The sequence below is a fragment of the Callithrix jacchus genome, chromosome 14, assembly GCF_049354715.1.
Source record: "Callithrix jacchus isolate 240 chromosome 14, calJac240_pri, whole genome shotgun sequence".
Taxonomy (NCBI): Eukaryota; Metazoa; Chordata; class Mammalia; order Primates; family Cebidae; genus Callithrix; species Callithrix jacchus.
In genome coordinates, this window is record NC_133515.1 from 83,497,343 (window position 1) to 83,521,956 (window position 24,614).

Genomic DNA, 24,614 nt, shown 5'->3' on the forward strand with positions numbered 1-24,614 from the left:
GACCTCCGCTAATTTCCTATCTCGTTGTTTCTTACCCCTGCACCCCCCCGACCACGCTCCATGTGTCACTCCTCTCCAGAAGGTCAGTCGAGGAAATAAGCACCGCCTCTTTAAAGGAGCTCTCAAAGAACGCCACCGCGGGGTATCCCGGGCTACGGGGCAGGGGCGGGGTGCCGGGGCCCCCGGGCTTCCCACGCAGCCGGGGACGCCGTTGCGTCACGGCGCCTGCAGCCAATTAGGACGTAGCCTTCCGGGACGCATTACTAGGGCGACCGCCGGACGCCTCCGCGCTACGGGATGAATTAGCGGCGGGTTCCGCTTGGAGGTTGTGACCCCAACGAAGTCCCAGCTTGCCCACGCGCCCCCCTCGGCGTCGCGCGGCGTGCCCTGCTTGTCACAGGTGGGAGGCTGGAACTGTCAGGTGGGGTTACGGCGCAAGGAAAATGGCGGCGGCCGGGGGATCTCAGAGGTGCAGGAAGGGGAGCTGCAGCCCGGGGTTTTCCTCTTGAGCCGTGGGCCTCCCCCGAACTGCGGCCCCCGGTAACGGCCACTGGCCTGGGAGTTGGGGTCCCGGTGCAGGTGGCATTGGCGTCGCTGGCTCAGGTGGGAGAAGCGCGGGGAAGCGACTCATGGAGGCTGGCGAAGGCTTAGGGTGCCCAGGGGCAGCACGAGCTGCGAGGACGAGGTAGTCGCGGGGCGAAGAGGGTCCCGTCGGTATTTACGCGACCAGCGTCCAAACCTTCCGGCCGCGACCTCCGCGGGTCTGGGAGCGCGACCTGAGCTCTGCTCCTGTTGAATCCCAAGCGCTGAAACGTCTCAAGTGGCTACCACGTGCGGGGCTTCGACGAGAGCTGTGGAGAGCAGGGGTTGGGGCTGCCTTCCCTGTGAGTCCTGCAGGCGCCAAAGGCCTGCCTGTAGGTGCCAGAGTGGCAGTGCCACGAAAAGAAGGGTAGGTCCTAGCCAAGGCGGATACCAAACCTGATCTTTAAGGTGTACCATAGCTTCTAATTGCCGATTCGAAGAAAAGAAATGGAAAGGTAAGGTACTTAGATGTGGTTGTGGAGATGTTTTGCTTTCTTGTACTTCCCTGGTTCAGATGGGTTCCCTGGAAACATTGCATCTGCCTTTAAAGTTCATTAACTGTATTTCTTGTGTACCTCGCAGTAGATGAGATTAGGGATTGAGAGCCCGAGAAAAGTATTGAAGATAGGTGTTGAAGGCATTACCAAGATGAAATATTTGTTCATATCATTAACTTATTTGGTCAGAGAACTTATTTCATCCAAAAAACTGATTGGATGAAAGCCCTTTTTGTAAAACATATTTATTTTTGAGAGTTAGTAAAAATAAATATTGCCACGTATTTTTAGATTTCTATTGCACATTGTACTTTGCTTGATATGACAGATAAACATCATATTCAGGGACTTTTGTTTTTGGTAGTAGGCTTGATTTTGTGGAGTAGTACCTTGTTCTGTAACTGAGAAAAACAGTAGTGCTGTGTTTCAGTCATCAGTAGTTGCCGTCTCTGGAGTACCAACTGTGTGTCAGTGTCTGTGAAAGCTAGGCTTCTACTTTTTAGTTTGAGCACATGGCACACTTCTTTTGCCTTCACCAGGTCTGTAGGCTGGCTGTTGCTGACAACCAGGAGAAAGCAATTGGGAAAACCCAAAAGATTCTTTTTTCCAAATTGGATCCATGGAGATTTTGTCAGCTCAGCATGGGGTTGACGTTATGTGTGATTTTTTGTCCAAACTCTGCCACTTAAAAATATCTTAGGGTAATCATACAACTTTACTATTAGTGTCTTATCTCTAAAGTGAGTGTTTCGTATTCAAACAATCTCACTGCACTGTTGGGAGGGAAAGAAAAGACAGTATATGTAACAGGGCTTAAAAAAGGTAAAAACACAGTGAAAATACTTGAAATTTATTCCTCTGGATTCATGTACTCTACCAGGCACTGAATCAGGGGCCTTATATATGCCAACTCAGTCATGCAGCAACACAGCGACGTGGATACTTTCATAATCTTTATTTTACAGATGAGGAAACTGAAGCATATTGAAGTTTAATTTCTCCATATCACACAATTAGCATTGTGTTTCCAGCCTCTGTTCTTAACCACCATATATACTATTTTCCTATGACATACAGGTGTGTTATGTATTAAGGGGAAACATTAATATATGTACAGATTTTTCTTTTTTAATATCTATATTTTTCTTTTTCAAAGATTCTAGCAATGTCCTAGAATGAACACATTTTTCAAGCCAGTAGTTTTGTTTGTGATCTTTTAGTTGTATAAATAATAATCATGATTTATTCCATCGACATCCAATAGTGATTTGTGTGGTAACAATTACATTTACCTTGGTTAAGTTGTATATTCATCTTAACTTTTGTTGCCCATTAGTTAAAAAGGAATTTTGAAGCAGAGTTATGACTACTTTTTTTTCTGAGATGGAGTTTTGCTCTTCTTGCCTAGATTGTAGTGCAATGGCAAGATCTCAGCTCATTGCAAGCTCTGCCTCCCGGGTTCAAGTGATTCTCCAGCCTCAGCCTCCTGAATAGCTAGGATTACAGGCATGTGAACCACGCCTGGCTAATTTTGTATTGTTAATAGAGAGGGGATTTCTCCATATTGGTCAAGTTGGTCTCGAATTCTTGATCTCAGGTGATCCACCCACCTTGGCCTCCCAAAGTGCTGGGATTACAGGCTGAGCCACTGTGCTCGGCCATTTATGACTAATTTCTATCAGGAAGCACAGATCAATTGAGATTTTTGTTTTTAATCACATTTTTTAAAAGAATAATTTGCTGGGGGAGTTTTAAAAGAAAACTGGCTTTAGTTAAGCCTGTTGTTTTAATATAGTTGTGCTAATTTTTCCTGTCTTTGTTGAAAAAAGAAGATGAGGCCGGGCGCGGTGGCTCACGCCTGTAATCCCAGCACTTTGGGAGGCTGAGGCGGGTGGATCACGAGGTTAAGAGATCGAGACCTTCCTGGTCAACATGGTGAAACCCTGTCTCTACTAAAAATAGAAAAAATTAGCTGGGCATGGTGGCGCGTGCCTGTGATCCCAGCTACTCGGGAGGCTGAGGCAGGAGAATTGCCTGAACCCAGGAGGCAGAGGTTGCGGTGAGCCGAGATTGCGCCATTGCACTCCAGCCTGGGTAACAAGAGCGAAACTCCGTCTCAAAAAAAAAAAGAAAAAAGAAGATGAGTAAAAGTGGCTAGGACGTTTATTCTTTCACTGAAACTTTATGGAATAGCCCTGCTAAGTCTTTAGGATATAAAAATTAACTCCTGACCTCACCCTTGAGGAGTTCAGGCAGAAGTCCTAGGTCCAGAAGTTTGTAGATGGTTGAGATAAATAAATAAATGATTAATTAATAAAGGGTGATAAGGACTCAAATATAGATGTGGGTACAGAGAGCCATGAGAGCACGTAAAAGGGAACAGTTGGTTCTTCTGGGGTGGGCCTGGCCAGAAAAGGAAGGGAGTTAACTGGATGGTAAAGGCATTGGGAGAAGCAGAACAAAGCCAGGGCAAGTGAGAGCTTATGGTGTCCAGGGATCAGACCAAAGTATGGTAGGTGTTGCTGGGAGAGAAGCCAGGAAAGGTTAGGGCCGGGTTGTGAACTCTCAGCTAAGAGAGTGACTTTATTTTGCAGGCAGTGAGAACTGTAGAAGGATCTTATTTGATGCCTTACCTCAACTTTATGTTCTTGAAAGGTGACTTTGGTGACAGGGTGAAAGACAGACTATAAGGGGGAGACCAGTTTAGGACAGTTTCCGTACTCCAGACAAAAGTTGGTGAGGGAGGGAACTAGGCTTTAGCTGTGGCAGAGCAGAGTTCACATTCCACACACATTTTGCAAGCATATTGTGAGAGTGATTGGATGTGAAGATAACAGTTGCGGAGGAGAATACCTACTCACAAAAAGAAGAATAAGGTTTATTTCTTTGGAACTATATGATTGGAAATTGGAGATCTTTTTAACTAATTTAGGAAAAAGGATAGAGCAGAGAGTTCTTTGTTTAAAAGGTGTAGAAAGAATCATCTAAAGTATGTTCGGGGGAAAAATGCTAGGATAATGGGTATTGGAATTTTTTTTCTTTTTACATTAGGTTTTGAATATATTTGTACAGAAATCATTGTAATATGGAATTATCACTGATGAATTCTCTAGTTTTAAAGCTGAACTCCACTTAAACATTTATAACACCAAAGTTGTCCAGCACCTAACAGCATAAGGTATGTGGTGGTTACATTATGTATATATAAAAATTCTGAATATGTAAAAATATTAAGATTTGTACACTTTACTGTATATACTCACTTTAATAATTAAAAAAAGAGGCTATAGTGAGAATATGGCAATGCTAGATCACTTTAGATGAGAAAAACCAGCAGGGGTAATTATGAAAGAGGTACTTTAAAAGAGTTTAAAAGGAGTATGAGAGGATCCAGGAGAAAAATTATGAAATGTATAATTTTTTCTTTGGTCAAAATGGCTTTTATATAATTGTCTTGCAAAGGCAAATGTGAAATTAAGGCTGTCACGTCATGCTGTTTCACAGTTTGGTCACAAAATTATGCCCCAAGCACTCCACCTATTCATTAGTTCTTTGTCCTAAGAATTAGTGCATAGTTGCAAATTGTAATCTAAATTTTGATCAGTAGAATACATAATATTTTATGAACACAATAGATTTTTTTGGAAAATTCTAATCAAATCCTTCTTTCATCATTGTGAAATGTGGTCCTTGTTAAAGAGAAATGGCTGTGTGGTCTTTTCACCTGTGAGAAGCTAATTGCAATTGGATAATGAGGACTGCTCTAATTCCTTTGGCTGCAAGGTTTTTAATGCAATGAGCTAAGAAAAGCCTTCTTTGTGTTCCCTGTGGCTGTGAGGTAATGCCCCCAAAAAGTCTTATGAGGCTTACTCACATCTTTACCTTGTCCTCTCCTTGTGGCAGTAGGGCCATAGGGATCCTAGTATGAAAACTCTCGAGGCAAGTGGAAGAGACATATGAGGGATCGCCGTCAGTGAAAGCTGACGGTAGAGGATTAGTCACTCTGCAGCCTTTCACAGTTGAGATTTCTGACAACTTCAGTTCACTTTGTCAGAGGAAGTGGATTACTGTTCTGGGGACAAAGGTAAAGGGAAGAGTTACGGTATCCTTATTTTTCCACCTCAAATAAGAGATCATATCCATTTTATATATGTAAGTGTATATAGTTAATTACCTTGGGAGAACTCGTGGAGCAGGGGGATAGCATGTTGGTGAGCTGGTATCTAGTGGTGTTGTCACGAAGAAAGGAAATGCTGGATGAAGACAGGAATGAATGATAAGAGGAATGAGTGGTGGCAGCCATTCTTCCTGGCTCTTCCAGTTCCATGTGGTTGACAGTGTGGGCTGAGGGGATTGTTTTTAACTCTTGACAGGGACTCTTCCCCCACAGGAATGTTTAGGTGTCTTGGGAAAGGCAGCCTTGGTTGTCTTTTTTACTGCTTTCCTATCTACTGTCTTACAATTATTATTTCTTTTTGTGTAGCTTTTAAATAAAAATTTACCTGTGTAGAGTTAGGGAGGAAAATGAGTGAAAGTTGGGATGGCTTGAACACCAAAATGTTTCTTGACTTACTTGATCATGAGTTTGGTGATGGGGACAGAGTTAAATAAGACACGATTTCTGTCTTTTAGCTTACTGTGTAAAGGGGCAGATAAACACAAATCAGTGCCTTCAGTACAGAGGTCATTGAGATTTCATCACCTCTAGGTCTTCTGTGATTAAAAGTAAACAAAGCAGCTGTGAAACTGTTACAATGACCATAGGTAGTAATGGCGACCCTCTCTTTTAATGATGAGTGAGTGTAGGTGTATGCTGAATTCTGTTCTAAGTGCTTTAAGTTTTTAACTCCTTTAATCCTCCCAGCTTCCACTATGAAGTAAATATAGGTGCTGTTATTGTCCTCATTTTACTTATGAGGAAACTGAAGCCCAAAGAAGTTAAGGGGCATGGATTTGAACCTATGCAGTCTAATTTCAGAGTCTGCACTCTTAATTGCTGTGCTAGAATGGCTCTTTTGATCTACTGTAAATTTAAAATATACTGTACTTGTGTGGCTTTAAGTGTAAGGGATATTTTAATGAGTATGCCTTGTGTTAGGTCCAAAGATTCTGAATATCCATGCCGAGTGTAACTTACTGTAGCTACTTCGGGTGATTCTGTTTCTAATGTGGGCGATTTAAATGAGACATCCTTTTTGTCTTTTCCCCTTTCATGTTTTATAATGATTGTTTTGGCACCCTTTTGATAGTCTTGCATGTTCCGTTATATCATTCTGAAATTCAGTAAAATATATTACCAGGTTTATTGTTTGGATTATAATCATACGCATAATGAAATTTTACGATGTAGTGCTCAAACCAGAGAGTTTGTGAATTACTGGGTTAACATACTTCTTAATGAATGAGAGTAACTGCAGAGTTAAACTTAGGTTGTATTTTTAGTTATTTATTTATTTTTTTAGAGACAGGGTCTCATTCTGTTGCCCAGACTGGATTGCTGTAGCCTGGTCACAGCTCCCTGTAACCTTGAATGCATGGACTTAAGTGATCCTCCCATCTCAGCTTCCCGGAGTAGCTGGGACTACAGGCATGTGCCACCACACCTGGCTAATTTTTCTGTTTTTTTTTTTTTTTGGTAGAGATGAAGTCTCTCTGTGTTACCCAGGCTGCTGTCTAATACCTGGGCTCAAGTGATTCTCCCTCTTCGGCCTCCCAGAGTGCTGGGATTACAGGAGTGAGCCACGGCACCTGGTCCTAGGTTGTTTACATTTTTAACGTGGTGGTTCATTAAGACCAATTGATTAAATTAAAGGAAGAATTCTGTTTGCTTTGTTCACTAAGAATGGAAAAGCAGTGGAGAAGCAGGATAGAAATAATCTAGAGGACTCCAAGAAGTGCTAGAGTGACCTTATTTTGTTGAATTTATTTATGGTAGTAATGAAACCTATACAATTTAGCTCCTCTTTCCTTCAGAGAAGAAATATACTAGAAGTCAGAGTTAATCAAGATTAAGTCTTCATTTGCTAGGCTACTGTGATAAACAGTTCTTGTCTATTGAGTAGGCTAATCTTCAGGAAACTGAATCTACATTGGATATAATTGGATCTAATGGATATAATTTCCAAAGCTGTATTTATTTCTCTTTTTATGTCTATTTAACTATAAAAAAATTAGGAGTGTGTTATAGTCTCATTTCAAATGAGAAACTCTGAAATTGTATCTAATTTTCTCTTTTGCAGTTGTACTTCAGACTAGTCAAATATGTATGTCTTTTGCATACGTATTTATTAGCTCTTTATAACATTTCTAGGAGATGGGGAAGTATTTATACTATTTTCCTATGGTTGCCATCAAATTATTGCAAACATGGTGCCTTAAAATGACAGGCATTTATTTTTCAGCGTTCTGGAGGCAATAATTTTTTTTTTTTTTTTTTTTTGAGATCGAGTTTTGCTCTTATTGCCTAGGCTGGAGTGCAATGGTGCTATCTCAGCTCACTGCAACCTCCACCTCCCGGGTTCAAGCGATTCTCCTGTGGAGGCCAGAATTTTGAAATCAGTATCAGTCAGCCAGGATCACAGTGTTAGAGGGCCATGCCGCATCTAGAAGATCTACGGAGAATTTGCTCCTTGCCTCTTCTAGCTTCTGGTGGCTGATGGCATTCCTTGGTTTATGGCTGTGCCACTAATCTCTCCCTTTATGATCACATTATGGCCTTCTCCACTTCTGTCTGCTGATAGATCTCCTTCTTAGGCTGGGCATGGTGGCTCACGCCTGTAATCCCAGCACTCTGGTAGGCTAAAATCATCTCCTTTGGGAGGATTGCTTGAGCCCAGAAGTTGAAGACTGGCCAGGGCAACATTAGGGAGACTCTTTCTATAAAAAAATTAAAAAGTTAGCCAGATGTGGTAGCCTGTACCTGTAGTCCTAGCTACTTGGGAGGCCAAGGCAGGAGGATCACTTGAGCCTGGGAGGTTGAGGCTGCAGTGAGCCATGATCATGCCACTGTATTCCAGCCTGGGTGACAGAGTGAGACCTTGTTTCAAAAAAAAAAATTTGGAAGTGCTCCCTACCCTTTTGTTTTCTGAAGAAGATTGTGTAGAATTATGTTAATTCTTTAAACATTGGTAGAATTCTTGAATGAAATTATCTGGGCCAGATTTCTTTTTTGAAGGCTTTATTCAGTTTCTTTAACAATTATTAGGGTTATTCAGATAATCCATTTAATTTTGGGTAAGTTGTGGTAGTTTGTGATTTTGAGGAACTGATCTATTAACACACAAAGTGGGCATCCTCATTACTGCTGGGCAGGTGTGGGAGTGTCAGCCCCTCTTTAGGACTCTACTGACACCACTGGGAGGGGATGGCCTTCTTACCCCTGGGCTGAGGGGAAAGTTCTGACTGTCTGCTAGGCCTCCTCTGATACCATGCCAGTGGGGATGAGAAGGGGTGTTTCATTACTGCCACATGGGAGGAGAGGCTTTCCAGGTGGTCTCCATAGTCACTCCCTGGCAGGGTCTTATTACCACCTGTCAGGGAAGAAAGCCCAGCTTCTCGAATATCACTCCTGCAGGGATAAGGGGTGGAGACACCTGGGAGGCAGGTTGTGGCACATTACAGACTCCTAAGGGTGGAAACTTAGGCTCCTCACCTGGCTTTTGCTATTGTAGGTGGGGCTGGGCCACAATTTTTTCTGTGGTATTGGCTGGAGGGCATGTTGTTGCTCCCTTCTTTGGGTTAGGAGAGGAGGGGTGTTTGTTGTTTGTTTTTTGGTTTGCTTGTTTTTGTTTTTAAGCCCGTTATCTGTGGTATATGATGAAGCAAAAAGAAAACCCAGGGAACTCACCACCATGTTTTCCTTGGGTCCCGAGGCCCCTACCTGGTTCGCCTTTTCTCTGCCTTCAGAATTCAGTCTTCCCATGTTTGTTTTAGGTATAATGGCCAGGATTTTTAGTTGTACTTAGCTGGAGCAGTAGGAGAAGGTACATTTACTTGATCTTGCTGGAATTGAAAGTTGGACAGGGATTACTTTTTTTATGGAAGAAAATATAGGGTGGAAATTGAGATGCATGAATTGGCCACTAAAACACTTTAAGGAGCTAGTTTTGGGTTCGTTACTTGGAAGTAACAGCTTAACTATGTCTTTATTTCTCCAGAGAAATTCTGTAGGTCGTTGTTGAGTAAAACCAAATTCTCTTTAGTTTTAGATCTCTTAAAAGGTTTGACAATCTAGTGAACTAATTTATTTCCGCATTGAGATATAAATTAATAGTATAATTTCTGGTTTAGCACATGATAGAGAAAAATTTATCTTTGTGAAAGATTCTTTTTTTTTTTTGAGGTGGAGTTTCGTTCTTGTTGCCCAGGCTGGAGTGCAGTGGCGAGATCTCGGCTCATTGCAACCTCCTCCCCCTGGGTTCAAGTGATTCTTCTGACTCAGCCTTCCTCAGTAACTGGGATTACAGGCCTGTGCCACCATGCCTAGCTAATTTTGTATTGTTAGTAAAGATGAGGTTTTTCCATGTTGGTCAGGCTGGTCTTGAACTCCCCACCTCAGGTGATACCCTCACCTTGGCCTCCCTAAGTGCTGGGATTACAGGTGTGAGCCACTGCGCCCAGCTGAAATAGGCGTTTTTGGAGGGGACTGACTCCAGTTTTTTCTAGTCGTTGTCAGAGATCTTGGAGCTGTGAATCCTTATCTAAAAAGAAGAAAAAAAAAAGTGTAGCAGTTCAGATCTATGTAAGGAAATTGTGAACATCTGAAACCTACCGAAAAGATTACTGAGTGTCTTCAGTGGAACCCAGGTGCTGGCTAGAGCAATGTTCTTGGTTATCTACTACTCTGGGATTTGTAGCTTTCACTGTTTTTGGTTTGTTTTACAACCTTGTAAGTTGTGAATAATAACAATACAAATTATTCTTGCCCTTTTATATGCAGAGGATATTTGTTGGAAGTACAATGGATTTCTTTTCTTCTTTTGTGGAAGAAGCCAGTGTTTTAATCTGTTAAGCAAATTCAGCTTCCTGAGTTGCCTGTGCATTAATCCAGTCGGTTCTCAGGTGTTTCAGGTCCCTGGGCCCATAATAACCTGTTTACTTCATGAACCATCTGATTATCCCAGTGCACCGTTCCCAAACTCTGCTTTCTCTTTTTTTTCTCCCATTTATCATGCTCACAGGCTGAAAAACAGAGTGGGTATTCTCTTCTGGGAAGCTGGCAACAAATGGATGATGTGATACGTGCATTCCAAGGGAAAGTAAATTGTGATGCTTTTGAACCCATGGTCAGTTAACAAGGCAGTTTCTAGCTACTGAACGTACTGTAAAAAGCAGGACTCTAAACGCTTTGGGTAAGTCTTTGTAATGATTAGATGCTTGAGGTTATTGTCTTGTTTCATGTGTCTGAACACAAAGCTTTTTGAATTGATTCATAGTTGTTCCTGTTTATGTTGTATTGTTGGCATATTCTATGCTTGTTCTATAACCTTTTCATTGAAAAATAAACATTTCTGTTGGAGGGAGATAAATGTCCTTTTTTAGATAATAAAATAATACATTTCTGTGAAAGAACAAAACCAGCATTTCTGTTTGGCATTTGGTTGTGTGATTCTTTTTGAATCTCTTATTTTAAAGATTAGGTACTATTTTATTTAGAGTTATAATAATAAATTTTTTAGAGGTCATCCCTTACACACTCCGCTGAGTGCAGTAACTTGCTTTCGTTTGCAACATAGCTTAGCTAGTATCCTCTTTTTGAAACATTTCAAAAATGGTTTGAGGGTGTCCAGGGGCGTTCATCTATGTGGATAACTCTGACAACTGATTCTGGCCATGTCCTCTCTCATCTCTAGGCTCATGACCTCTGTCTCCCCAGTGTTAATCTGCAATCCCTGGCTGTCACCTCAGTCTCAATGTGATTAAAACTAAATTCATTCTCAATCTCATATTCAGTTTCCTGCCAGCATATGTCTGTCTCTGTCTATTCAATTGTCCAGACTAGAACCTTTGTAGATAATTTCAACACCCTTCCCCCTTTATTGCTGCTGCTTTTATAATGCTTTTGATGTTTCTTCTCCTTATCTTTATGCTTACACTACTTCACTAGCATACTAGTTGGTTTCTGATAGTCTCCATTTGTTGTTTCTGTGATATAGTGAAGAATCCATTGTATCTGTCTTTGTCTTTGGTTCCTGACAATGAGCTTCAAAAACTCTTGGAATTTCCTTATAGGTGTATCTTTTGTTATTTATAACAAGAATCTCGTTTGATCACACCTGAGTTTATCTTAAGAAGGTGACTCTGGGTGGGCCCTTCCATAGTTCAGGAAAGGAGCTGTCCACATCAGAGAGACCTTGGAACTTTTAGCCCATCTCCTGGTCTCTCCTAGGGAGAGGAGAGGGACTTTACAGCAAAGCCGAGTTATCTGGCCAGTGATTTAATCACTCCTGCCTAGAACATGAAGCCCCATATAAAAACCCTACGGCAGCAGTGAACACACTGGTTAGCTAGGAGGATGACATCTGGATTTCTATTTTTTTCCCCCCAAACCATATATTCTATAATAACACGTGAATTTCTTCAGGAGAAAGCATGGAAGCTTTGCGTCCCTCTTCTCTCTTCCCTAGACTTCCCTTGCCCTGTGCACGTCTTTCATTGGGCTGTTCCTGAGTTGTATCCTTTATAATGAAACTGTGATTGTTTAAGTATAGTGCTTTCAGTGATTTCTGCTAATTGTTGTAGAGAATTGTTGAAACTGAAGGGAGGTTTTGGGAATCTGAATTTGTGGCCAAGTTTGACATTAGTGTGGATAGTCTGGGGATGTCTGAAGTAAGAGCAGTCTTGTTGGAAACCTTGTTCTTTAACTTGTGGAATCTGATGTTAACTCCAGGTAGTGTTGGAATTGAATTGAATTGTAGGAGACCTAGTTGGTGTCAGAGAATTGGTCACAGAGTGCAGTGTGCTAACCCTTTGATAGGCATTGTGGTATGTGTGCTGCGTGCATTATTTCATGTAACGCCCACCACAGTGTGCAAGACCTGGAGGTTTTTCAACTTGTTTCTAGTTTTTTTGTTTTTTATTTGTTTGTTTGTTTTTGAAACGGGGTCTCACTGTGTTGCTCCCACTTGTCTTGACTCCTTGGCTCAAGCAATCCTCCTGCCTCAGCCTCCTGAGTGGCTAAGACTACAGTTGTGTGCTACCAGGCCTGGCTCGGATCTGGTTTTATCATCTTCATTTTACTGGTAAGGAAACGGAAGCCGTAACTTGCCCAGTGTAACAGAGGTCAGTACTTTCTGACTAAAGCCCTGTACTTAACCCTTTAGTTGGGCCAACTATCTTCCTTGCTATAGAAATTATTACCCTCCTATGATCTGGCTGCTGTGGACCACATTTTCTAAATTAAACTTTTATCATATAATTTTTGAACTCAGAACTTTCAGTTGGTGTCTCCATTACTGCAGGAAAAAAACCCATTATTTGCAGGCAGCCATTCAAGGCCCACTGGAATCGAATAGGCTCAAATTAATGCTATCCCAGTCTTTGTATACAACAAAAGAAAACAAACACCTATTGTGTTTCTTGGAGGGGCCACTCAGTCTGTATCTACAGTGAGTTGCATTGAAGATGAAACTATGTCTTCTTGTTACTTGTAAATTGTAATTGGAAAGTTAGAGTATATGAAAAGAATGTCTGTGTAAAAATAACATATGCTGACCAAGTCAGTAGCACAGATGATAAGATGCTTCTGGAGTTCAAAAGAGGCACAATTTGACTAAGCAGGTGTATCTTGAGCGTATTGTTAAAGAGATGATAAGATTTTGAGAATTGTGACTGAGGAGAGGACCCTTAATGCTCAGGAAGACCATGAGTGAACAAGAATGGAGGGGATTCTTGGGCATCTATGGAAACGCAGTGTGGATGACAGTGAATACTTAAGTTAATCTGGGGGAAACTTCTGAAACCAGAGTCTATTCCTTGTCCCCAGACAAGCTGGAAGTTGAAGCATATTGTTTTAACTGACAGAACTTGTGCTAAATTTTTGTCCTTTGAAGCTAGAGTTTTTTTAGAATGAGCCAAAATCTATTTGAGGGCTAGCCTAGGTGATAAAAGTTGGGTGATTATGTTAGTTAATACTAATTTTAAGAAAGATCTTTTTTGTGTGTTACCTGAGCTGATCAAAGGAAATTTTAAACTATAAAAGTTCAAAATTATTTTTAGTAGTAGAACATGAGAAGAAACATATTTAAAGTAACCAGTCTGAATGAGGGAACGTTCTTCAGCATAGATAAGTTTTGGTAAATATATATAGTTTTAAAAAGTCTTCTTCTTTTTTTTTTTTGTAATCCAAATATATAATAAAGAGATTATATATTTCTAAGAATAAATTTTAATGGGAAGTATTACATCTTTCAAAGTGGATAATGAGAAAACTAATATCAAATATTTAAGACAAAACTAAAGCAAAAATCGGGGATATATTTTTATTTTAAATGCTTCATGTGTAATAGAAAACTGAAATAATAAATTGAGCCCTCAAATGAAAAAGAGAAAGAAGAATGCTCAGAACATATACATATGAATATGTGTTAATAATATAGAACGTAAAGATGTAGTAACGACAATTAATAGAACCCAAGGTTGGTTCCTTTTTTTTTTTTTTTTTTAAGTCTTTCTTTTTTTGAAAAGTCTTCATTGTACATGAACTCACATCATTATACCCAATCTCTTGGTATTTTTTTAGGGTCAGAATCTCTCCTGACCCTAGTGCCAGCTACTTGGGAGGCTGGGGCAGGAGGATTGCTTTAGTTGCTCAGGAGTTCAGCACCAGTTTGAGCAACATAGCAAGATCCTGTCTCTTCATAAAATCAACTTGAATGCTATATAAGAAATATTTATACTTTTTGGAAAATAAAAAATATGTAAAGAACAGATCAGAATTAGATTACTCAGAGATAGTTGATAACCGTGTTTATTTTTATTGTGCTACTTTTGTTTGTGTCATTACCTATACAACTTTGTAGCATACTTTTTTCACTTTATATTATTAGGATTTTCCCATGTTGTAAGATTTTTTTAAAACATGATTTCTATTAATAAACATATTATCATACATAGAGATTTCTGTTTTTGTTTTCTCCTTTCAGTAAAAACAGAGTCATTATTTTATAAGTTGCTTTCTTTGCATGTCGTGTCTGCCTTTCTGAATGATTTGTTCATGTATATTCAGCCCTATGTATCCACAGGTTTTGCATTCATAGATTGAACAAACTATGGATCAAAAATATTCAAAAAAGAATTGCCTCTGCACTGAATAGGCACAGACTTTTTTCTTGTCATGGTTCTCTAAACAATACAGTGTAACTATTCGTACAGCAGTTACATTGTATTAGATATTATGAGTAGTAGAGATAAAGTGTGTTGGAGGATGTGAGCAGGCTATATACAAATATGATGTCATTTTATGTAAGGCACTTGTGCATTTGTTAATTTTTGTTGTCCTCAAGAGGTCCTAGAACAGATTCCTCCATGGATACTGAGAAATGACTGTGCTTCACTTTTTTAAAAGTGGTTGCATCATATTCCAGTTATATGGCTATGCCATAATTTAACTATTTTTCTGTTGATGGACATTCATACTATTTCTGATTTTCACATACAAATGGTACTTCCATGAGCATTTTTGTACTTGTGTTTACTTATTTTTATGACTACTTTTGAAGAAGATTAGAATCAAATTATTGGGTTAAAATGTATATGCATTTTATAATTTGCCAGCCATTGTGAATTCGCCTTTTAAAAGGGCTCTATCAGTTTATTCTCTTAGCAATTGTGTTTGAGGCCTTATTTTCCTATACCCTCACTTAGCTATATATTATTATTGTCAAATATGAAAAAGTAATTGGAAACATGGTATCATGTTACCTTAGTCTGAGTTCTTTGCTTTTTTTTTAGTGTTCCTTTTTGTATGTGATTCTTGATTCTTGGCCCATTTTCCCATTACAATTCTTTAATGCTTTCATATTTTACCTGTAACTCTTTAATTCATCTGGAATTTATTTTGATTTTATGGAATGAAACTGCTTGATTCTGGAGGAGATTCAAGGGCTAGTGGGTCTTGAAATTGTGTGTCTGGAAAAATTTAGAGGATAAAAATAAATTTTGCTGCCTTGGAAAGTAGTTTGTCTCAAATTTATTTAAAAACTTAGTTTATTATTAACCAACTCTGTAAAGTATGTTGGGGCAATAAGAAAATCTTGCCAACAAAAAGACCCCTTCTTACCAATACAGAAGAGAAAGAACGCTTTGTTTTTATTTGCCTGTCAGATATATACAGATAGGTAGTTTGAGACTACAAAATTTGAGCAGAACTTAACTCATACGGTAAAACAGACAAAACTTCCCTTGTGTTCTGAGACAAATGGATGTACACTGTGATAGTTTTCTGTGCATCTGATGAAATTCCCGAGTTAATTTCAGCAGTGTGTTTTTGCGGTGTCTAGGGTCAAAAGGACTATGACCTTGGCATTGTAAATCTGGAGACTAAGATAGTATCTAATTCCTGACCAAAAGGCTTGGCCTGTTAGGTTTTGTTTTTGTTTTTGTTTTCTTAAAATTTTTATTTACTTTTTGTTTTATTTTTTACATAGAGATGGGGTTTTGCCATGTTTCCCAGACTGGTTTCGAATTCCTGAGCTCAAGCAATCTGCCCACTTTGGTCTCCCAAAGAGCTGGGATTACAAGCATGAGCCATCACACCTGGCCAGGCCTGTTAGGTGTTTAAAGAGATCCTCTTGGGTGTGGTTGTCTGAAAATAGTTCTCTAAAATACCCAATTCTTAATCCTGGAAACTGTGAAATGTTACCTTATATGGCAAAAAAAAAAAAAAAAAAAGTTTTTTTAAATTAAATTGAGAATCTTGATGTCTAGGGCTCTTATCCTGGACTATCTGAGTGGCCCCTGAAAGTGATCCTGTGTATCTTTATCAAAATGAGGCAGAGGGAGATTATACATACACTGAAGAGTAGGAGGCAGTGTGACCAGGAGGCAGAGATTTGAGTGTCAGGGCCACAAGTCAAGGCATTCCCACAGCCATCAACAGCTGGAATAAGCAAGGAATAGATTCTCCCCTGGAGCCTTTGGAGGGAGTATGACCTTGCTTTTGTTCTAATGATGCTGCTTTCAGACTTTTAGCCTCTAGGACTGTAAGAGAACAACTTTCGGTTTCAAGCCATCAACTAATTTGTTACAGCAGCCATAGGCAATTACTGTACACCCTAAAAAGGGCTGTCTCCCTTTTATTAAACAAAGGAAGATTCATTCTGATTACTATGGTAATTATTGTGAATGACAGTTAATTCTTGTCTACTCTTTACTAATCACCATTATTTATTGGTTCTCAGTGTTGAATAACAGGCTAGACAGTCTACCAAAATGATGTTAAAACAAAAATGAAAAGTTAACCTCAATAGTAAAGTTAATAGGGTGTAGGGTCTGAGCTTTGGGTGTAGGGCCTGAGCTTTTGCGTTTTTAACAAGCTCCCCACCCTTCCCCAGGAATCTGGATGCACCGTCAGCATACGGGAACTACAAGTCTCATATATCTTTAATTTTTTCATTAATTCAACAATTGTTTAGAAGGCTTAAAAATTTCAAATCATTAGGGTTATTAGTTTTGAATTATTAATTCTTAGTTTTATTGTGTTGTAATGAGAAGCTTGCCCTGCAGAATTAATTGGAATTTCCATTATGGCTTAACAATACATTTTTGTAAATGACCTCCACTGTGGATAGTTGGGAAAAATATAGCCATTTTATATCTATTTTTTTATTGAGGTGAAATTTACAAGAAATTAAGCATTTTAAAGTGAACAAAGCATTGGAGTTTTTAGATATTCATGGGTTGTGCCATCACCACCTCTGTCTAGTTTCAAAATATTTTTATCACATCAAAGGAAACCATGTACCATTAGCAGTTGCTCGCTTCTCCCTAGCCTCTGGCAGCCACCAGTCTGCTTTCAGTCTCTATGGACTTAACTATTCTGAATATTTTAGATAAAGGAAATTAGGCAATACGTGACCTTTTGTGTCTTATTCACTTAGCATAATGTTTTTCAAGCTTTACTTAACTCTTTAAGAAACTGCTACTTTGGCTGGGCGCTCACGCCTGTAATCCTAGCACTTTGGGAGGCCAAGGTGGGTGGATCACAAGGTCAAGAGATTGAGACCATCCTGGCCAACATGGTGAAACTCCGTCTCCACTAAAAATACAAAACTTAGCCCGGTGTGGTGGCATGTGCCTCTGGTCCCAGCTACTTAGGAGGCTGAGATGGAAGAATCGCTTGAACCCAGGTGGCGGAGGTTGCGCTGAGCCAAGATTGTGCCACTGCACTCCAGCCTGGCGACAGAGCAAGACTTTGTCTCAAAAAAAAAAAAAAAAAAAAAAAAGAAACTGCTATTTTACATTCCCACCAGCAATATGTGAGGGTTACACATTTCTACATCTTACCAATGCTCATTATATTCCCTTTTTAAAACTGTGCCCATCCTAGTGGGTATGTAGCGATACCTCATTGTGCTATTGGTTTGCACTTCCCTAATGATGTATGATATTGCCTAGCTTTTCATATGCTTATCAACCATTTGTATGATTTCTTTGGAGAAATGTCTATTCAAGTCCTTTGCTCATTTAAAAAAGTTATTTGTCTTTTTGTTGTTGAGTTGTAAGAGTTCCTTATATCTTCTGGATACTAGACCCTTGACTTGTGAATTTTTCTTCCATTCTGTGGGTTGTCTTTTTATTTTCTTTATGGCGGTCTTTCATGTGCAAAAGTTTTTAATCTGGATGCAGTCCAGTTGATTTATTTATTTTTTCTTTTGTTGCTCATGTTTCTGTTGTCACATGTAAGAATCCCTTGCCAAATCCAAGGTTGTGAAGATTTACCCTTGTTTTCTTATAAGAATTTTATAGTTTTATCTTTTCTGTTTAGGTTGATTGATTTTTGAGTGAGTTTGAGGACACCTTCATTCTTTTGCATGTGGCTTTGCAGTAGTAATCATTTGTTACAGATACTGTTCTCTCTCCATTGAATGTCCTTTACACCCTTATTAAAAATTAGGTGGCCATAGATGTATGGTTATAATTCTGGACTCTCAATCAATTGGTCTATGAGTCTCTCTCTTTTTTTTATTTTTACACGGAGTCTCACTCTGTAGCCCAGGCTGGAGTGCAGTGGCATGATGTCGGCTCATTGCAACCTCTGCTTCTGGGGTTCAAGCAGTTCTCCTGCCTCAGCCTCCTGAGTAGCTGGGACTACAAGTGCCCACCACCATGCTTGGCTAAATTTTGTATTTTTTAGTAGAGATGGTGTTTTGCTGCTTTGGCCTGGCTGCTCTCAAACTCCCGGCCTCAAGTGATCTGCCTACCTCAGCCTCCCAAAGTGCTGGGATTACAGGCATCAGCCACCGCATCCGGCCTACAGGTTTCTTCTTATGCCATTATTGTTATCGCCCAAGCAGATTCTTCTTGCCCACTGCTCTGATAAAGCTGATACACTGAGAACAGCAGATGTTGTGCAAAGAAAGTTTAATAATTGCAGGGTGGCTGAGCAAGGAGGATGGGAGACATTTCTCAAATCTGCCTCCCTGGCCATTTGGAGTCTAGGGATTTTTAAGTCTAGGGATTTTAAGTCCCCTGAGTAGTTGGACCTACAGGCACCTGCCACCATGCCTGGCTAAGTTTCGTATTTTTAGTAGAGACAGGGTTTCATCATGTTGGCCAGGCTGGTCTCAAACCCCTGACCTCAGGTGATCCACCCATCTTAGCCTCCCAAAGTGCTGGGATTACAGGCGTGAGTCACTGTACTCCGTCAATATTGTATTTTAATCCCTAAACCTGGTATATCCTTCCATACATTAGATTTTCTTTTACCTCCTTGGTTCGGTAGGCAGGTGGCTAGGGAATGGGCACTGCTGATTGGTTGGGTCAGGAGTGAAATCACATGAGTATCAAAATGGTCCTCTGTGCTGAGTCCGTTTCTGGGTGGGGATTACAGGGCCAGTTGAGCCAGTTTCATGGTATGAGTCACCCATCCAGGTGGCATCAGTTGGTCTACCATAACGTTGAGGTCTGAAAAATATCTCAAGAATCAGTCTTGGGTTTTACAATAGTGAGGTAATCTATAGAGGCAGTTGAGGAAGTTACAAATCTTATGACCACTGGCAAGTTACTCTTGTCTAGTAAGTAATTACGCCTGTAATCCCAGCACTTTGGGAGGCCGAGGTGGGTGAATCACGAGGTCAAGAGATCGAGACCATCCTGGTCAACATGGTGAAACCCCATCTCTACTAAAAATACAGAAAATTAGCTGGGCATGGTGGCGCGTGTCTGTAATCCCAGCTACTCAGGCGGCTGAGGCAGGAGAATTGCCTGAACCCAGGAGACAGAGGTTGCGGTGAGCCAAGATCGCGCCATTGCACTCCAGCCTGGGTAACAAGAGCGAAACTCTGTCTCAAAATAATAATAATAATAATAATAATAAAAACAAAAAAGATAAGTTAGAAAATAGTGTCTTGTTATTATTTAACAATGTCTAAGTCTTAGCAAAATTCAGGCCTCTACCATAAATCTGACATTGTGTCCTTTTGTTAGTTGTACAAAGATAGTTTTGGTCCCTGAACAAGGAGGGGCTTAGTTTTGGGAAAGAACTGTTATCATACTTGCTTTAAAGTTTAAATAGAAACTAAATTTCTCCAAGAGTTAGCTTGGCCTATGTGCAGGAATGAGCAAAGACAGCTTATGAGGTTAGAAGGAAGATGGAGTCAGCTATGGTAGAGTTCTCTCACTGTTAGAATTTTGCAGTGCCAGTTTCAATACCATACTGCTTTGATTACTGTCGCCTTGTAGTAAGTTATGAAATTGGGAAGTGTGAGTCCTCCAAATTTGTTCTTTTTCAGTATTGTTTTGGCTACTTGTAACCCCTCCCAAATCCATTCAAATCTGATGATTGGCTTTTCCATTTCTGCAAAAATGGTTATTGGAATTTTGATAGAGATTGCATTGAAACTATAGATTGCTTTGAGTGGTATTGCCATGTTAACAGTATTGTCCTTTATTATTTTCATTTTATTTATTTATTTATTCATTCATTTTTAAGACAGAGTCTCACTCTGTTGCCCGGGCTGGAGTGCAGTGGTGTGATCTCAGCTTACTGCAACCTCCACCTCCTGGGTTCAAATGATTCTCCTGCCTCAGTCCCCTGAATAGTTGGACCTACAGGCACCTGCCACCATGCCTGGCTAAGTTTCGTATTTTTAGTAGAGACGGGGTTTCATCATGTTGGCCAGGCTGGTCTCAAACCCCTGACCTCAGGTGATCCACCCATCTTAGCCTCCCAAAGTGCTGGGATTACAGGCGTGAGCCACCGTACTCCGTCAGTATTGTATTTTATTCCCTAAACCTGGTATATCCTTCCATACATTAGATTTTCTTTTTCCTCCTTGGTTAAATTTATTCCTAGGTTTATGTTATTGTAAATGAAATTATTAATTTTTCTTTTGGTTTGTTTATTGCTGGTGTATAGAAACAGTTGATTTTTGTGTATTGATCTTGTACCCTTCAACTTTGCTGAATTTATTAGCTCTAGTAGTATTTTTGTGGGTTTTTGGGGATTTTCTATACATCGGACCATGTCATGTGCAGATCATGATAGTTTTACATCTTCCTTTCCAGTTGAGATGAATTTTATTTCTTTTTCTTGCCTAATTGTTCTTGCTAGAAATTTTAGTACAATATTGAATAACAGTGGTGAAAGCAGTCATTCTGGTTTTATTCCTGATTTTAGGGGCAAAGCTTGTGGTCACTTCATCCTTGAGTGTGAGGTATGAACATCATTGTCATAAGCCATTGCTGGAGGTTTTTCATAGTTCCCTTTTCTTTTAAATCTTCAACAATTTTCTGAGTAGAGTTAACTGGAAAACTTTAAAAAAGCTAATTTAAAATTTTTGCTAGTTTATGGGACATACTCTCAAAATTGAGAACAGAAGAAACATTCACATGGTTATAATTTTTGTCCTTAAGGCTTACATGGGCAAGAATATACAGAAAGCATTTATGGAAAAGGAGTTAAAAGGAGACAAGACCTTCAGACCTCACTGAAGAGAAGGTTCCACTTGTTTCTTTGGTTGTACTCTCTGAACTGTTGGAGTTGACAAGCTCCTTCTAAGGCTTTACTTTTTTGTCACTGGCTTGTAAAGCTGGAAAATTTGCCTAGATTAAGTCTTTTAATGTTTTATTTTTTGTGTTAATTTCTTTCTTGATTTGAGATAAATGTTTATAAACATCAACCAGTTTTTGTTTCTGAGGTCTACACTGGAGGAAAGGACCTTAAGCATCAGAAGTTGCTCAGACAAGTGGAAACTTTTTCTTTTCTTATAAAAATGGAAGTGCCCTGGTGTCAGAATGCACATTATTCTTGCATTTGGTAAAGTGTTCCATTACTTGTCTTTTTTGTAGTCATTTTAATGACATTCAGATAGGTTTTATGCAAAACATTTATGGTAGGCCAGATCTTGAAAATATTTTTGGCAAGGAGGTAGATGGCGATTACCTTTCCTGTTAATTTCAGGAATTTTCAGTTTTCCTAAATATTTTTAGGAAGAAACCTAGGTTCTGTTTAGAGTATTTTGTCTCCACAAATCTTGCCAGTCCCTCCTACCTGCCCCCCCCGCAGTACCTTGTAATGGAAGACTTTGTGCCACGTCTAGCTAATGCATTAAATAAAACTTTTAAGTCACAGAGATGAGGAAGAAAAAAGATTGGCTGTGGATAGTGTGTTGCAACTATTTTTGCATTAAATCATAATTATGCCTTCTGTCTTCTCTGGAGTTGAAAAAAAAGAAATGATTTGTCTCTGAATATAGTTGATATTTGTATATGTGCGTGTGTGTACATTGTGTGTGTGTGTGTGTGTGTGTGTGTGAAGTTCTGAACAAAGAAGGCAGGTTGTATGCTTCTTATAGTAAAAGGAATCTGAATCTATTACGATCTTTCTTTTAAGTTAGTGTCCTTGGCATAAAGAGAGCAGGTAGGTGGAGGAGAACCTGGTAGGCTTAAAACCAACCTGATTCTCCTGATTTGGGTCACCCGAGTCTGGAACATCCTCTTTAACTTGGTTATCAACATGTTTTTATCATCCCTTTATTTCTTCTATAATTCCTTATAATTATAATCTTGATAATTTATGAGCCTAAACAAAGACTTTTGTGTTGATTTCTTCAGTGACATAAAAATTAACCTACTTCTGTGGATGGGTAGATGAACATGGATGCATTCAAAAGGATGGAACCTTCTTTGGAGCAGAGTCTACCAAAATTATTTTTTTAAATCATCTGAAGCAAATTGTGCTGTTGGATTGACCATTTTCCTCAGCTCTTTTAACTGTTTACAGGGAATGAAGATGCGTGGGCAGCAGGTTGTCGTTGCTTAGAGTTCATGTCTTCACCATTATCTGCAGTCTGAACATTGACTCTGGAGGTTCCGAAACCTGATTTCCTAGTTTTATGCAGTGCTCATGACCTAATTTATACTAGTGAAATTTATAAGGGATTGATTTTCAAAGCACAAAGGCTTGTTTATTAATTTACATGGGCTATGGACCTTTCCAGTCCAATTTGACGTTTGGATTGTTTTTGTGTTGGTATCTGAGTGTCAATCATCATCTTACCAATAATAAGAAAGCTGTGGGGTAGTGTATTAAAGGTGATATAGTGACTTATGCAGCTATGTAAATACATGTGTTAAAGAAAAAGTTATAATTAGGGAAGAAGGCAAATGTTATACCTGATTCAATGGAAAAGTAAGATAACCCACAAATTTATATAAAGAAATGTTGAAATGGAGACAAAACTGGTTCGTTGCGGAGGGGAGCTGGGTAGAGGCTAGGGAGGTCAAATGAACCCACCACCTGGCAGGATAGAATTTTCATGTCTCTCAGTTACCTATAGCTTAAAGAGTTATAAAATAGCCCTCAGGAAACAGAATCTGATAACGTATAGCGGTATGCTATAAATCATGCCTAGTTTTCCATCATGTTTTTCTCTACATATTCCTGTGAATTGCAGTGGGGGGTTAAAGGATTTTTTTTTTTTAAGTTTGAGAGACAGGGATTTGCTAGGTTGTCCAGACTGGACTTGAACTCCTGGGCCCAAGTGATCCTCCTGCCTCAGCCTCCTGAGTAGCTGGAAATACAGGCATGTGCCACAGATAATTGAGTATGGATCTGGATTCTCTTTTAAAATTGTGCCATTACCTGGTTAATGAATGAATAGTTTTAATGATTTGGTTTTAAGTAATTTAACCTTTTTTTTTAATAGGGCCTCACTCTGTCACCCAGGCTTGAGTACAGTGGCACAATCTCGGCTCACGGTAGCCTCGACCTCCTGGGCTGAAGTGGTCCTCCTGGCACGGCCTCCTGTGTAGTTTGGGACCACAGGTGTGCGCTACCTCACCTGGCTAATTTTTACCAATTTTTTTTGTAGAGATGAAGTCTTATTTTGTTGCCCAGTGCCAGGATTACCAGCATGAGCCACCACACCTGGCCTTAAATTGCTAGCTTTTTTTTTTTTTTAGGTGAGATGAGGTCTCATTGTTGCTTAGGCTGGAGTGCAGTGGTGAAATCATAGCTCATTGCAGCCTTGAACTCCTGGGCTCAAGTGATTCTCCTGCCTCAGCCTTCCAGGCAGCTGGGATTACAGGCATGTGCTACCACCACTGGCTAATAATTTATTTTTATTTTTATGTAGAGGTAGGGTCGCACTATGTTGCTCAGGCTGATCTAGAACACCTGGGCTCAAGTTATACTTCCTCCTCAGACTCCCACAGTGCTGGGATTACAAAATTGAGCCACAATCCTTTACTGGGCTTATAGAAACTGATAATTTTCTTTTTGGCACTGGGTCTTTTTTTGGATAGCTGGTGGTGACTTGGAGTCTGGCAGCAAGGGGCAGTGTTAAATGTAATGTGGTGTTGTATGCTTTTCTTTGTAAACATGTAACCATTAAAATTGCATACAGTTATTGGGAGGCTATATAATGGGGTTGGAAAGAGTCCTGGCTCTATGATAATCTGGATTACTGACCTCTACAACAACACATGCAATTATTATGATTTTTGACCTAATTCTTCAGAAACTTTGCTTTAATTCATTCTGAACATTTTAATGCATCTTTAAATAATTTTTAAATTAGCATGCCTATTTCATAGAACTCAGCACAGTATTTTTCTATTAGCCAGCATAAATGTTGAATGATTCCTTCCTTTTAGTGATTCTTTCTGATACAGTTTCTCCTAATATGTGATGCCCTCTAGTGAATTCAGCCTCAGAAATATTTTGAAGAGCAGTAATCAGTAAAATGAAATCTCAGGGAACATTCTAATAATTAGAACTATTCCTTTATGCTTTGTTGAGATGCAGGTTTCTGTCCCTGTAAGTGTTCAAGCAAAGATTTGATAATCCCCTATGAGTCTTATTGTTGAATGAAG

The 24,614-nt window shown here is 39.6% G+C and overlaps 1 protein-coding gene across 13 annotated transcripts in view; it reads left to right on the top strand.

Annotated features, from left to right (window-relative positions):
• Positions 1–242: 242 nt before the first annotated feature.
• LCLAT1 (lysocardiolipin acyltransferase 1) overlaps positions 243–24,614 on the top strand; it is a 185,657-nt gene continuing 161,285 nt past the window's right edge. For 3 of the 13 annotated variants that reach the window (XR_013526133.1, XR_013526132.1, XM_035272876.3), the window contains exon 1: positions 243–1,037. Coding sequence is in view for 1 of the 13 variants with exons in the window: in XM_035272876.3 (XP_035128767.1) it covers positions 1,030–1,037 (8 nt within the window). In the remaining 12 variants the exon portion in view is untranslated. Of the gene's footprint in view, positions 1,038–4,130; positions 4,258–4,964; positions 5,164–10,258; positions 10,430–24,614 lie in introns of those variants that run through there. The other 10 variants (XM_035272882.3, XM_035272881.3, XM_008980921.5 and 7 more) reach the window with 6 other exon arrangements.